This window comes from Canis lupus, chromosome 1 (genome assembly GCF_048164855.1).
Source record: "Canis lupus baileyi chromosome 1, mCanLup2.hap1, whole genome shotgun sequence".
In the NCBI taxonomy this organism is placed as follows: Eukaryota; Metazoa; Chordata; class Mammalia; order Carnivora; family Canidae; genus Canis; species Canis lupus.
Window position 1 is genome coordinate 98,975,454 of NC_132838.1, and position 14,900 is coordinate 98,990,353.

General features: G+C 49.1%; 1 protein-coding gene across 8 annotated transcripts in view; it reads right to left on the reverse strand.

Moving 5' to 3' along the window:
- Positions 1-1,025: 1,025 nt before the first annotated feature.
- PTPDC1 (protein tyrosine phosphatase domain containing 1) overlaps positions 1,026-14,900 on the reverse strand; it is a 59,596-nt gene continuing 45,721 nt past the window's right edge. For 2 of the 8 annotated variants that reach the window (XM_072842051.1, XM_072842030.1), the window contains 8 exons: positions 13,943-14,023; positions 13,616-13,734; positions 12,518-12,655; positions 9,336-10,573; positions 6,254-6,439; positions 4,896-5,006; positions 3,831-3,913; positions 1,026-2,845 (listed from right to left, as the gene is read on the reverse strand). In XM_072842051.1, the coding sequence (XP_072698152.1) occupies positions 2,800-2,845; positions 3,831-3,913; positions 4,896-5,006; positions 6,254-6,439; positions 9,336-10,573; positions 12,518-12,655; positions 13,616-13,734; positions 13,943-14,023 (2,002 nt within the window). In that variant the 3' untranslated portion in view covers positions 1,026-2,799. Of the gene's footprint in view, positions 2,849-3,830; positions 3,914-4,895; positions 5,012-6,253; positions 6,440-9,335; positions 10,574-12,517; positions 12,656-13,615; positions 13,735-13,942; positions 14,024-14,900 lie in introns of those variants that run through there. The other 6 variants (XM_072842055.1, XM_072842045.1, XR_012038339.1 and 3 more) reach the window with 5 other exon arrangements.

Consider the following 14,900-nt stretch of genomic DNA (forward strand, 5'->3'; position numbering starts at 1 on the left):
ACTGTCAGATTTAATCACTCCCCGAAATTACTTGTGGACCTTCAGCTCTCGGGAGCTTGGGGAATGCATGTTGTCTACAGCAGCAATATTGTCTCTGGAGATTTCTTTAGACATCTAGAGAATTGGCTGAAACAGCGCACGAGCACATGAGCAGGTGTCCTCCATTTGAGAGAAAACAGAGAAATTTTATTGAAGTTGGACACGTGGTTTTTCATGGGCCCCCGACATGATGAAAGCACATGCTCTTCTTGAGATAAGACTGGGCAGCTGGCTATAGAATGAGTTCTGCAAACAGATAAAACAATCTCAAAACCAGCAGCACTTGGTGCAGAGGGCATCCATGAACTCTGAGAGAGAAAACTGGTAAGTGGCCGGAAATCCTGTGCTTCTTAAGTGAGATACGCTGAGATCATGCGACAGTAGCAGGGCAGCCCCACCGGCTCTGCAGGACAGAGGAGGCAGGTACCTTCACCCAGTCACGAACAGCTCGGTGCTCCACAGAGCTCCCCCTGGAGCCCGGTGCCGATAAGGTCTATAGTCCCCAGCGGGCACTCTGTCAGTAGTGCACAGGCAGGCGGCTTCGGGAAGGAGGAGGGCATGGTCCAGAGTCAGTCAGACTGGGACTCCCCCAGGCAAGGGCAAACAGTGCTTCTAGACAATGCACATGCATGGCCACAGTGTGGGTGCGTGTGCTCTTGCCCTTCACGCTTCCATTGAGCTGAATCCCACAACCCTGTAAGCTCTTCAGGTTGGAAGAACGATCCTTCGGGCTGCAGAGAACTCATCCACTCAAAAATAGGAAGGCGGGAACCCCAGCAGCCTTAAGATTCCCTTCACCTGCTCCCCCCAGAGCTCCCCTCTCCCCTCCAGCCTGCCTGCTCATCCTGCACCAGCAGAGTCCGGCATGACCAGAGCCTGGCTGATGTCCAGGCCATGACCCTGTCTGCCCGTTAGGCTCATCCCATCGCCAATCACACCTGTATCATCAGGACCCCAAGAGCTCCAAGCTAAACATGCATGAGGGCTATGTTGTTCTTTTCATACTTTTATTCAAATGCACACAAAGCCTGCAAATAGCCTCATTTCTCTCTCCCATCAGCTCTTGTCCTTGGGCTGGCACTGCCGCAGTCACATCGTAGCCGTGCAAGACCATCTCAGACACTTGGGCCATTAGCCATTTGTCCAGTGAGCCATGCTGGCAGCTGCCCATGTGAGACTTACAGAAATGACGGTAAACATCTTTTTGGGTAAAAAACATATTTTTATAATGTACCTTTGGATATAATGATATAATGTACCTTCTTTCCTGTGTCAGGCACTTAAAAATGAGAAATTTCAAGAACAGGCAACCCAGTTTATTAAAATTCACTGGATCTGATTTCCTAAGGAAATTCAAACAGTGTGGGAGGAAACAGCATTCTTCATTTGCCACTGGAGTTCATAGGACAGAGAAAGACTACAACATTTCTGATGCGCCTGTGCCTCATTCAGAGATGCAGGAGTTGGGGCATCTCATCCATGGTTAGCCTCCTTCCCCCCAAATTCTGTCTCTAAAGTTAGGTCATAGCCTTAGCGTGGAATTTGTTAGATGAATATCTCATTTATTGGGAGAAATGATCACCTTCTTATGGCCTCTGGCACTGCTCACATTCATCATGGCTTCAACGGCTCAATGGTTGAGCCACCATTGGTATGATTCACAAAGACTAGTTAGGCAGTTACTAGGTAGGTAGTAACTAGTTCACTTGTTTCTTATCTAGAGCCCGTAGGGTGATCATGGCCTACATGTGCATGTTTAATTTAAGAATCCTAGTTCTCAGAGTGATGCATGGCTGAAGATCTGGTCCCAAGACGACGGTGGAAGGTGTGGGCTGGTGGTCACGCTGCTGCAAAGAGCCTGCCCCACCTGATGGTCCTCCCTGTGGAGTACTGCTTCCGAGCAGCTGCCCACATGGCCTTCCTCTGTGAAGACGCTGTTTGGTGGGCGTCAGGCTGGACATTCTGGGAAACGTTCCTGCCTCCTGTGTCAGCAGAGGTTGGCACTGGGGTCTGGAGGCCTATTCAAGAGCAAGGCTACCTCCTGCGGTAAAAATCCCAACCGCTTCAGTCAACCCTTCAACACAAAGCTAAATTGCTCTGAAAAACAGTATTACTTTGAAACCCTTTGACACATTTGTAAAAAGAAAAACAAAAAGCTTGCAAATTAAAAAAAAATTCCTTAAAAACTGCTGTGTCAATAGCTTTCTTATTAACAAATACAAAACAGTTTAAGACACTTTGTGACTTCCGTAGGTCATGGTTCAGGGGTACTGATCCCCACTGAAATCTTACTACTAAAATGACCTATTTGGTAAAACTCCAGCAAGGGTTCCACTGACAAAATAACTGTTTCGGAAAGAAGAGTTACAACTTGCTCCAAAATGTCAAAAAGAATAAAGATGTAAACACCACATACTTAACATGTTTTTACAAGAATATTAATTCTGTCAAATAAATACAAGGAAGTGGCACCAACATGATGGCAATTTTGACACAAAAATGTAGCTCCCGGATAGTTTAAAATAAATAATTGCTCCCAACAGAAATGAGTGTTCTGAGCACAAGCCAAGAGCATCTGACATTAAAGTGCTGTGAGACCAAGTGGCTTCAGGTTCCAACCTGATCACCTGTGTGCAGAAATGCCACCTACGTCTCCGGGTCCGAGCTGTCCGCCACGGGTGAAGTGGCACTAAACGCCAGACTGAAGTCCGTCTTTTGTCATTTTCCTGTTTTCTTCCAGCGTGTGTTTAAAAATTTTCTTCAGGGTGTCGTAAACCACTGGTCCATTTTCAGAGTCAAAATCAACCTGCTGACAGAGAACACATAGACTCAGGACACCAACCGTAACAGAATTATAATTAGCTGATTTTGGGTGAAAAGAAAGGGGGAATGGAGAAAAACCTGACTTACAACACAATTCTATACAATAAAACAGCACCCACAACATGGTGTACACATTAATTTTAATTGAGAGACCACAATAGAAATGCCAATCCTGTCAATACTGCCCTTCTGGATCTCCTGTTCGATGTGCACACTCAGAGACCGCCGACCGCCAGAGGGCAGAGCTCTGAATCTGGAGCCTAACTACTCGTGGGGGGTGGGGGGGCTGGGAATGGACACGAGGGGAGGCGTCCTCACTGCTGTAGGGGCTGCCCTGCTCACACCCGCCCTCTGTCCCAGGCACACCACAATAGCCGCCACCTTAGGGTTTCTTGAGTGGTAAATGTGAGAGTCCCATGTGTCCGTCTGCCACGGAGAAAACATCCACGGGCCTTAGTGTCCTTGCCCTTTCCTGGGACATACTGTGTCCATGTATTTGGGCTGTTTGCCCAAGCTCAGTGGGCTGCAGGGTCGAGTGATGATAGGACAGAGGCCCAGAGCGATTCCCACACCTCTTCCCCATCCCCTCTCTCCCCCTCCCACAGAACATGTGGCTCCCCAGGAGGGCCCGCAGAGGCTCCAGCCTGGCTAACACGTGTGTGGACACAAGACAGCCAGGTCAAACACAAATAATTCTAGGATCCGGGCAGCGTGTATGTCACAATCACGTGGCTGCCCTGGCCCTTGGAGGCCCCCATACCCCAGAGGTGAGGGTTGCCAGGTGGGGTGGTACAGCAGGGGCTTTGCATCCTGGGTGACCTCCCTGGGCACAGGTGACCCCACTGTCTGTTGAGGGGCTACGGCAAGCCTGGAGAGCTCTGGCCCAAGGGGCACGGGACATCCTTCCTAAAAGAGTGGACCCAGCATGAGGATGGGTGGTCAGGGCCTCCACTCATGGGACTACGCACCTGAAGACGGAGCCATGAAAATCCCTCAACCATTCCAAAGCTGGGTTTGGAACAACTGTGTTTAACTTTCCATCAGGATTCCCCTAAAAGGCCAACAGAAACTGCAGAGAGTTCCTACCACATTAGGAGAAACCAACACTAAGGATTTTTTTCAGTTACATTCAGAAATTTCATTATATCGCCTAACCTATCTGCAAAAGCTTCTCATTAACGGTAATAATGGTTTGAATTGTCCACATTGCTAAGCACCCAACTGCCACCCCCCCAAGGGCAGGTGGCCTCATGGTCTGTGAAGACATAAACGTGAGGTGCAAAGGACCATGCACTGTGGGTCTGAGCCACTGGTCTGGAAACTGTTGGGAAGAAACCAAGAGGCCGCAAAGCTCTGGAGATGGAATGGGAAGCGGGTTAGGCCGCACTTCAGAGTGTGCAGGGGGAGGCCGTGGGGAGCGCGCACCATCATATGGGGCATCAGGCATCGTTGCTACCATTTACCGCAGACACTGAGGCTGAAAAACTGGGCTTCATCACAGGGTCACATTCCCTGTGAGAGTAACCAGACTGAAGGGGTGAGGGGAGCTCTCCTCCTTGACACGGCCCCGGTTCTCCCTTCAGCCAGAACAGAGGCTGCAAGCCTGAAGGCTGTGCGTAGATTTTTCTTTTTTTTACTTTCTGCCCAACCGGGGCCAGGCACTGGGTCATCGATGCTGGATGCTGGGTTCTCAGTGGCCGGTTACCTGTGGAGGCCCAAAGAGGATGGGCTTGGCCAGAAAACATTCTCTGACTCCTGCCTGGCACATGATTTTCAAGATTTTTCTCAACATCCAATTATTTCCATCTGAAAGCTCTTTGTTCCCCATGTTCTCCTTCAAAAACCCACAGTTAAGCTTTTTCCAATATATCAGTATTGAGAAACAAGTATTTTTTGGCCAAAGTCTACAACTATGTTTGAGAAATGTTAAACACGCTTCTGTTACAGAAAAACATGCAGAAGGTTTTATTTCAGAGCAGGTGGGAGACCCTGGATTCTGGTTTACAACCTGTGGCCGGCAGCGTGGGACTTACCTTGGTGAAGGCTTTAATGGCACGGGCGAGGATGGCCTCCTCCACGTCCGCGGGCACTGCCTGCAGGCTCACTACGCAGTGTAGCACGCACAGGATGGTCTGGTGTTGGCCCTGTGCTGGCAGAAATCACAATCAAACAAATGGTTTGGAAAATGCCTCAAGACATAGACTCAAAGCCACTGTGGAGCTGGGTGCTGGAGTGGGACCAGGCTGCGTCACCTCAAACATCCAACTGTCTACCCAAGGGCTCTGGTGCTGTTCCCATGCGGTGTTAACACTGTCTGACAAGCTTTCAAGGAGGTAAAAATCAAAGCTGCTCCATCATGACACCAAGTATAACTGAAAATGAATATAAGTGTAATTTCCAGTCAAATGTCTTCCTTGCAGGGAGCTGATGAGAGAGAATCCACTCATCTCTGGACAAAACTGCTTGAGTTCAGGTGGTGGATGCTGACATGCCATGGCGGGACAGCAGGACGGGGACATGTAGTGGGGACCCGCGTCAGCACGCGCATGCCTGCGGCAGGAGCTGCAGAGGGATGGGGTGCTCTCCCAGTGCGCCCACTGGAACCTAACAGGGAGGGTCCCCAAGGAACGTGCCCGACTGGACTCCCAGGGGCTGTTCGCTCTACAGGAGCCAGGGAGACACTTTGCGCTGGAGCCCATGTGCACCCAGTATGCTCCCCACAGAGCCACTGACTTGGCTCCTGAAGATCTACCATGAGGGCGTACTCAGAAATGAGGAGAACCCAGCAAGCACAAGTGATTGCCACAGGGATGGCTGGCGGGGGAATGTGAATATCCTAGAGTGGGGCTGCAGGGGAGGAGGGCCAGGTGCGGCAGGAGCCCCATGATGGGTGGGTGTGAGCTGTGTGCCGGAGCCACTGGGGGTTGCGTCCTGCTGACACATGCTGCTGGCCTTTCCTGTAAGACGGGGCCTCGCCCTGTCCAGGCCACGTTGATGAATGAAGGGGACAACGGAAATCATGACCTGGTGAGGGCCTGGCCACCCCTGGGGTGACCTCCGCCCCCAGCCCCTCACCCAGGGGCTGGGAGGGCAGCCTACAGAAGGGACTCTCAAGGTGTGCATGCATGTGCGTCTGGGTCTATGTGTGATTGAAGCGGACAGTTGTCCAAGCCCAGGTAACAAATGCAGAGAAGTCTGATGGAAAGCCCTCGCCATGTTCGTGGTGCTGCTGGGGATACAGGCATTCTCCCCGTCTGGTTCACAGCTCCTACGTGTGACGCTGGCTTGCATTTCTTAGCTTGGAAACATGTACATTAGACCCAGATGTGGGATTCTGCACGTAAAGCCCACACTGAGGGCCTCAGCTAACTTCGCCAGACAGTCTCCTTACCTTCTCTAATAGAAACAGCGCTTCTGCGGCATCTGCACGGCTGGCAACCAGTGTGTCCACATCCTCTTTGGTGATCACAGGCTCCTTCAGCTGCTCCACCCAGGACCACATTAGACTGCACAGGACAAAAGGGTCCCTTTCGCCGCATATTCTTTCCCAAGCTCCATCTCGGGAATTCAGTTCTTTCTAAAAAGAAGGGAAGAAAGAGAAAAGTGGGGGAGGGGTGGGAGGGGAGGGGAAGAGGAAGGGGAGGAGGGGGAGCAAGGCAGAGGGGCAGGGGTGGATGAGGGAAGGGAGGTGGGGGAGGGAGAGGGAGGAAGTGGGGGGGGCAATGATGCTGAGGAGGGATGGGGGAGGGATGGGGGGACAGGGAGGCAGCACACGCTGAGGTCTGAAGGCCCTCATCCTGTCCATGAGTGAAGGTCTCGGGCCCTGAGACACACACCGCCCCCCATCCGCCACCGCCGGGTGGCACACAGGGCTGAGATGCTGAGTCTCTCCGAGCCTCGGTTTCCGTCTATGAAGCTGGCCGCAGCCCCGTGGGTGTGCTAAAGCCGCTGAGAGAGGGACTGGCTGGCCCAAAAGCTCAGCTCTCTGCCCCGCTCTGAAACCATAGATGCTGCTCAGGAAGAGGGAGCCTTCCTTTTAGGTTCCTTGGGACAAAACAGAAATACGTACTGCGATGATATAGAATGGTGGATGACATAGCACAAATAAGACAACATTTTCAGGTTACCCCAGAATGAGGAAAAGCTAAAACTTCCAAGTGTGCCCCAGAAAACTGCTGAATGGCGGGCAGCTGCGGCAGACACAGCTCTCTCACCCACCTTTTCAGAGTCCCCTGCAGGCCTGGATGCAGCCAGCCCCACACCCTGAGACTGGACGGGGCGGGGCAAGCTGGCCTTGCCCACATGCCACGTGCTGGGGGTTAAACAGGAGCCCCTAACAGTTTGCTGTGAAGAGACCAGGGAAAAGCAGGAAGAATTTTAACTTCTGATGGGGCTCAGATGTATGTGCTAGTAAATACAGCGTATGCAGCAAGCGCAATCCTTGCACATTTGTTCATTCATGCCTCTGGTATTTTCACAAGACTTAGGACAGCCGGTAGCACATAACCTACTCGATTCCTACAACACCTGTAGTGAGACCCTGATGGCAGGTGTGTGGGTGCAGGGAAGAGGGTGCTTACCCAGGAGCCCAAAGCACAACAGGGCAGACAGCTTTCATTCCCTAGGTTGTGCATGAGTCCAGATGTGGTACTCCTGCCCCCGCCAGGGTCCTTGGCTCTGGGATCCTCTGGTTCCTCTTTATTATTTCATAAAGAAGCCACTATGTTTAGTTGTGTGGAGGCCCTGTTCCCCACGGGTCATACACATTCGGGCCATGTGACCTTGAGCATGTGTCTTGACCCCCCGACCCTTGGCTTTCCTATCTGTGATACTTAACTCATGTGGACTGTGAAGATTCACGAAGGATCTTGGGGTATCCTCTGCCCTACGGGTCCCTGCAACGTAGCAGGCGAGAGGGTCCAGCACAGGAACAGGCTGCACTGTGCTGCCCAAATCACAGTTCACTGGGCTTTTTCCAGAACTCAGCTATGTTTTATTGCTCAAAGGCATATAACAAAATCCAGAAAGTGAAATAAAGGGCAAGCCTATCCAAACAAAAGTGTCATGTTCACCCCCGGAATGCTTTTGTGTGTGAAGTGCTGCAACAGTCCACCATGCTAGGCTGACCTGGGAGGGAGGGGGCCAGCCACATGTCCTCACAGATCGAGGCTGACTGACCCAAAGGCTTGTTCACTTTGGAGTAAGAAGTCACTACATTTAACCATTGGCTCAGCAAACACCTGCAGTTCTGACTTGCAGCATGCACATGCTCTGCAGCCCCACAGCTGGGACTGGGTGCAAGGCTCTGTGGCTAGTAGTCCCACCTCTGTATCTGGAAGGTTCTGACCCTCCTGGAACATGTATTGGCCTTGCTTAATTTATGTAAACTACAGAGGAGCAGCCACACAAATAATTTGTGGGAGATGATGGGCTAACAAGTCTAGACTTCACTGAACCAGGCCTCCCCAGGTCAGCCGCACATTTGGGCAGTTGACTAGTCTCTGGTAACTAGGTGTTAAGGCCTGCCTTTTGTCTACACCAGCTGCTCATTCAGGGCAAAGAGCACAACCGATTGAAGACTGTGTTTCTAATAAAAATACACCATAAAAAGGGTTAAAATTTAAAATTTCACGTTCTGGGCAGCCCGGGTGGCTCAGAGGTTTAGCACCACCTTCAGTCCAGGGCCTGATCCTGGGGACCCAGGATCGAGTCCCACATCGGGCTCCCTGCATGGAGCCTACTTCTCCTTCTGCCTGTGTCTCTGCCTCTCTCTCTGGGTCTCTCATGAATAAATAAAATCTTAAAAAAAAAAATAAAATTTCACGTTCTAATTTAAGCAAAAGCCAAGAAATGGCCCTGAAGACACAATCTTAGGTAAAACTAATGTACTAGGCACATGGGCGGCTCAGTAAGTAAAGGATCTGTCTCCATTTTGGGGCAGGTCATGATCTCAGTGTCATGAGATTGAGCCCCAGGTCAGGCTCTGTGCTCCTCTCTCTCCCACTGCCCCTCCCCCCACACTCCTCTCACTCTCTCTACATAAATAATATCTTTGACAGCATCCGTCACGTGTTCTGACCTCACTCAACACTTGGATTGATGCTTTGGAAAAGAATTTTCTCTGATTTCACTTGGTCAGTGGTTCTCCAAGCATGGCTCCCTATCAGACTCAGGTTAGAGATGCTCACATCAGTTCCTAAAGCTGTGTGCTGTGGTCTGTCCGTCCATGCACCCAGTGGGAAAGTAGAAAGCTGCCACAGGCATTGGTATCAATGCCCTGCTCCAAGGACCCCGCTAAGTGCTAAACATCGAGCACTTTCACACAGAGATCAAGAAACCCGAAATTCAAAAGTTAGGTATTACACCAACAGGTCTTCAAACTCCTGTAACCCTTGAATTTGGTAACATGTATTACATTTTTGCTCTGCCATATGTATTTCCCACACAAACACAATTAAATGAAATACAAGTACCTGCCACATTTCTACCTTCCTTTTCACCTCCTCCTTTTCTGCACATTCATTTAAACTTGCCAGGGCTTTGGCTGCCAGTATTCTCCTGGCTTCGACACTCAATTCAGACTGCAAAGCAGTGTTTGGAGCATCTGTGGGCAGATCTTTGCTGTTGGGGACTTGAGTGTGTCCAGCCGAGAAGGGTGCTTTGGGGCTAAAGCCACAAGACACAGGGCTGCGGGAAGGGTCAGAGCAGCAGCCAGCAGGAGTTTTGCACTGACAGCGGGGCACTTGCTGCAGAGAACAGCCTGGCTCCTTGGCAATATCTGCACGGTCCGGTAGAGCTGGTTCCCCAGGATTGTATGAACCTGAAACACCTGAAGAGAAGGTTCTGCTCCGCGGAACCTTTGCCATAGTCTCCTTATGGAAAACCGGTGCCCCCTCATCTTTGAGTCCTTCCAGGCCTCCAAATTTAGCCTGATTCCAGAAAGAGAACGTATTTCGGACCAGCGTTTCCTTACTTGGATCAAGCTGCGGAGACTGAGGGGTGTGCCAGTGGCTTATGGGCTTCTGCTGCTCGGGGTCATGGCCAAGCAAGGCCGGGGCAGGTCCTGTCCACGGAGCACTGCCATGCTCCAGAAGCGACTCAGCCCGCTTTAAATCTGAGTCGCTGTAGCTGAATTGCCTTTTCAGGTGAGTCAGGGGCTGAAGGCACTCGACATTCCGCCTCTTCCAAAGAGGGTCAATCTCTTGCTCGCTGGAAAGAATCACATCCTGATTCTCAAAGTCTGTGGCCACCGCGGTTGGGGGGAAGGAATCTGACACGTCGCTGCCCTGCTGCAGCAACTCTTTATCCAGCTGCAGGGTGATCATCTCAGAAACCGTCTTTTCAATTTCGGCAGACAGGCTGGGCACTTCGGCCACCTCTTCTGTCACCACTGGCCTATTCTCGGCTAAGTCCAGGAGCAATTTGCAAATGAGGTGGATAATTTTGGGAATGTGTTTCAGAAGTCGGGCCTCATAACCATGAAGCAGATGCCGCTGGCGAATGAGATACTGCGCTAGAGTAACAGCGTGTGCTTTGGGGTCACAGCAAGAGAATATATTGCGAAGAGGAATCAGAAACTGAGTAAATTCCCTCACACACAGCAGTTGTCCTCGAGTTTGTATGGAATTGGGCCGCTTTGCCCGAACAAATATAATTGCTTGGTCAGCAGTCATTCTTGTTGCAAAAACTAAGTAACATGCTATTAAAACACCTAGAAGGAAAGAGAAGATGGGTATGAAAACAGAGGATGGGTATGAAAACACATATAACTTATCACTCTTCGAGATTTAAATTTTGAATATGTGGTAAATCATATAAAGGAACATTTTAAGGACAGTTATAACTTACTGACTTCTTGTGCAAGTGTTTATTCCCCTGTCTATATGTCATTTCTCCCCATGACTGAGAATCCACACTCATCTCTGTACCCTGAGAGGGAAAGTGTTGGTGAGGGTATGGGAGAGAGAGTGTGGTGAGGGGATGAGGGAGAGCATGTGGGTGAGGGGATGAGGGAGAGACTGTGGTGAGGGGATGAGGGAGAGCATGTGGGTGAGGGGATGGGGAGAGCATGTGGTGAGGGGATGGGGGAGAGCATGTGGTGGGGGGATGAGGGAAAGAGTGGGTGAAGGGACGAGGGAGAGCATGTAGGTGAGGGGACAAGGGAGAGAGTGCGGTGGGGGGATGAAGGAGAGTAGGGGGATGAGGGAGAGAGTGTGGGTGAGGGGAAGGTCCAGGCAGAGTTATGGACTGACTGGATGGAATATTCTAAGAGCAGTTCAGAGCCGGAAGTACAGCAGGAACACTTTTACCCCGTTGAAGAGGGTCTAAGGAATATAAGGAGCGAGCATAGTCCACTCTACTACCTGCCCTGGCTCACACTTACTTCCCACTCCTGCCATCTTTGCCATCACCTGTTGCCACATTCCCAGCCTGGCATTCTTCCTTTTTGGGTGTATTTTCTCTGGGAATTATTCACAATAACAGTCTATTTCTGGAGTTTTGTCTGCACTAATAGTTTTCTCCAGACCAAGACATAACTTTATAAATACTTATTAAAAGAAACAACAACCTTAACGTTATAGACATCATTATTCTTGTTAACTAATATTAAATTAAAATGAATAACATAATTGGTGATAAATAATTAATCCAACTGATAGTTAACTAATAGGAGGGTAAAAGGCAAGTCAGAAGACATCTGTATGGTTCACTAAGTCTGTCAATCACGTCATAGATGAAAATCAGGACTTCTGCAAACTGCATGGCTCTTAGTAGGGGCAGTGACCTAGAAATCTTTCTCACTGGGACACGGCACTTCAGAGTAAGTATGGAGACTGCAGTGCGATCGTACAGAACCCCCAGGAACAGTGAGGCCTTGGCTGGACCCTAAGAGCTGATGTTCTAGGCGGGGTTGAGTCCTCACCTGAATGCCCTTGCCAGTAGGTAGGAGACCTGGAGGCAGGTACCCAGGGACCCATGGACAGTGCTGAGCTTGGATGTCTGGTTGGACCCGAAGACAACTAATAATCTAATCCTATGGTATTTATTTTTGTGTCAGTATCAGCACTGCATTGACATTTGCTGCATTTTTAAGTAAAATAATTTATTTTTATTTGTAATTTTAGGCACAGATAGACTCTCTTCGCAAATATAATCCTTCCAGCCATGAATTTAAATCTTGGCTCTGCCACTTACTAACGTAGCAAATTATTTAACCTCCTTCAAAAGTCACATTGTTGCTGAAGACTTAACCAGTGCGTGTAAAATGCTTAGAACACACAAAGTGAGACAATGCTTTCTATTGTCATTACTTTGGTTAAGGAAAATTACATTTTTAAAAGACATTACTCATTAAAATAATGTGCTGGGGTTTTTTCCTTTGAAGAAAAACCAGAGTGGTCATTTAGTGAGCTGTGGAAACCCATCTGTTTACTAAATATGAGGAGTTTTCAGGCCTAAATCTCTCAAAAATACTCTCACAAAAAAATGGTCACTGAAACTGTTTAAGACATTTCAAATTTTCTGTAGCTCCTACCATTTGACTTCAAAACATTGATTGGATTCTGAAAAATATTTATCTTCTAGAGTTATGAAATATTATTCTTTACATATTTAAATATGTTATAAGACAATAAGCCCACTTCCTAGAATTTACCTGTTCGACCAAGCCCTGCATGACAATGGACAGCTACTTTTCCTTCTTGTAAGGCAAATGTCATCACCTTCACCATATCTAAGATGGTGGTAAGCGATGCTACACCATAATCCTTCCATCCAAAATTGTAGAAATAAACTGGATGATGAAAATAAGAAAACAGGAAAAAACAATCAACATACAGGAGATATCCTTGCATAGCCATTTGAAGAGAGTGAGTGAAGTCATGAGAAGTGTAAAGCTGTAAGGCACATAGATTGAACTGGATGCATAGGCCTAAAATAATAGGCTTTTTACATTTCCAGCAAGTTCATTGTTAACAACACTTCTTACAAAGCACCTTCTATATTACCTAAGACATTGCCTGCTAAAACTCAGCCAGAGAGAATTAAGATGAAACAGGATTGGAAATTAATAAAGCCCATGACCTTTGCCCAAATCACTCAGCTACGGAGGGAAGGCAGGGCATGTTGTGTAAGCACGGAGATGTGTCTGAAGGACTGATAAGTGGCATAGGTGGGGACATACAGATTTTCCATCCAGGGGAGACAAAAAAGCTAGATACACGTTTCTTAAAAACAAGTCCCCAAAGTGGCCAGGGCTGGTCCTTTCCAGCCTGGTCCTGACTCCATCCCTAGGCTCCCAAGACTGGAGCTTCTGGGACTGTCACCTAAAGAACCCCTGATTTCCACCCGGGAGCAGAGCTGGACAGCAATAAAAGCATGAGTTAGTCCTGTGTTCCAATCCCGTTGCCATGCACATGCTGTGTGATCCAGGCAAGTGGGTGCTCACTGCACCTGCATGGTGCCTGTGTGAAGCAGAAAGTACTCTGGGATGGTCCAGGGCACTGTTAGGGTAGCGAATGAGGACATTGTCTTGACAGGGCTCCTCCCAGGATCCCTCCCACAGACAAAAGCAATCCTGTACTTTGAGCAGCAGCACTAGAGAAGAATGGTGGCATTATTTGGAATCAGCGCTCATCTTCTCTGTGGGGAGCCCGCCCCTGCCCCCGCAGAAAGCGGTCATTCTATCACCCTGTGAGCTGACGAGTCTGGGTACTGTTCTTGGTGACTCATGGAGGGGAGGTGGAACACTCACTGCCAGCCTCCATGAAAGCTTCAGGAAGGTACGTGAAGCCGCTTTCCTGTTCCAGAGGGTTCCCACAGCTGGCATGTTCACCAGGGCGCTGCAGGTTGATGATTGTTTTTATGCCATGGCTTACAGGAGAAAAGAAAAAAGTCATCACATTGAGAGCTAGGGTTTTAAAAAAACCAACCCATTTTTGGCAATAATAAACATTATTAATCACTCTCCAAACCTCAATTTCCTAGTTGAAATAAGCAGCTATTGTTTATTTGAAGCCAAAAGCAATGGATGAGAAAACTCAAGTTGGCTTAGCAAGCGTGTCAGCAACATGGCCTTTACCTCTGGAATTGCTCAATGAGGTGATACTTCTCCAGGAGCTCGGTGGATGGGCGAGCCATGGCCAGGATATTCTCAGTGACCCTAGAAAGGAGCAGGGGCTGATGAGATGCAAAAACCTGGAAGGTTCTAGCTCTAAGAACTAAGAGAATGAGATATCAAGTCCCTATTTTTTCTACGATGTTAACAACTCTAGAACAATTTTCTTTTCATTCATTCATTCATTCATTCATTCATTCGAGACACAGAGAGAAAGGCAGAGACACAGGCAGAGGGAGAAGCAGGCTCCCTGTGGGGAGACCGATGTGGGACTTGATCCCAGGACCCCAGGATCACCACCTGAGCTGAAGGCACTCAGCCCTGAGCCACGCAGGTGCCCCTAGAACAATTTTCTTATATAGGTTCTGGCTTCAATTTTGCACCCTGATGAGGGCTCTAAGAAACCTGAATCCCTGAAAAAAACCCCAGCATGTAAAGTATCTGTGGACTCTGGCAGCATATTTCCAAGGACTCTCATGAGACTCTGGAGGGCCTGGTAGATGCCCCTCGTTCTGCAGCCAAAATAACTCTGCCCCTTGGTTACTGATGGTGTTAAGCAGTGATAACGCCCGCCTCGCCGGGTTGGCATGAGCATTCAATACCATGTGGGTGTGAAATCTTTAGCACAAATTCTGGCGTGTGGTTATGAATAAATGCTGAGTTGTTGTAATTCAGCAGAACATATGGGCTTGGCAGTCCACTGGGCCTGGTTTCAAGTGCTGGATTTTCTATGTCTAGCTGGGTAGTAGGTTACTCTGGACCCCAGTTCCTTCATCAGTACAATGACACTAACCATGGCTACTTTTCAGGAGCCTTATGAAGATGATAAGTTTGATAGTGTCTAGCACAGTGCCTGGCCTGAGGATAGACGGGCAGAGGCCCAACAGACAGCCGCCACCCCCCACACACAAGGGCTCTGGTG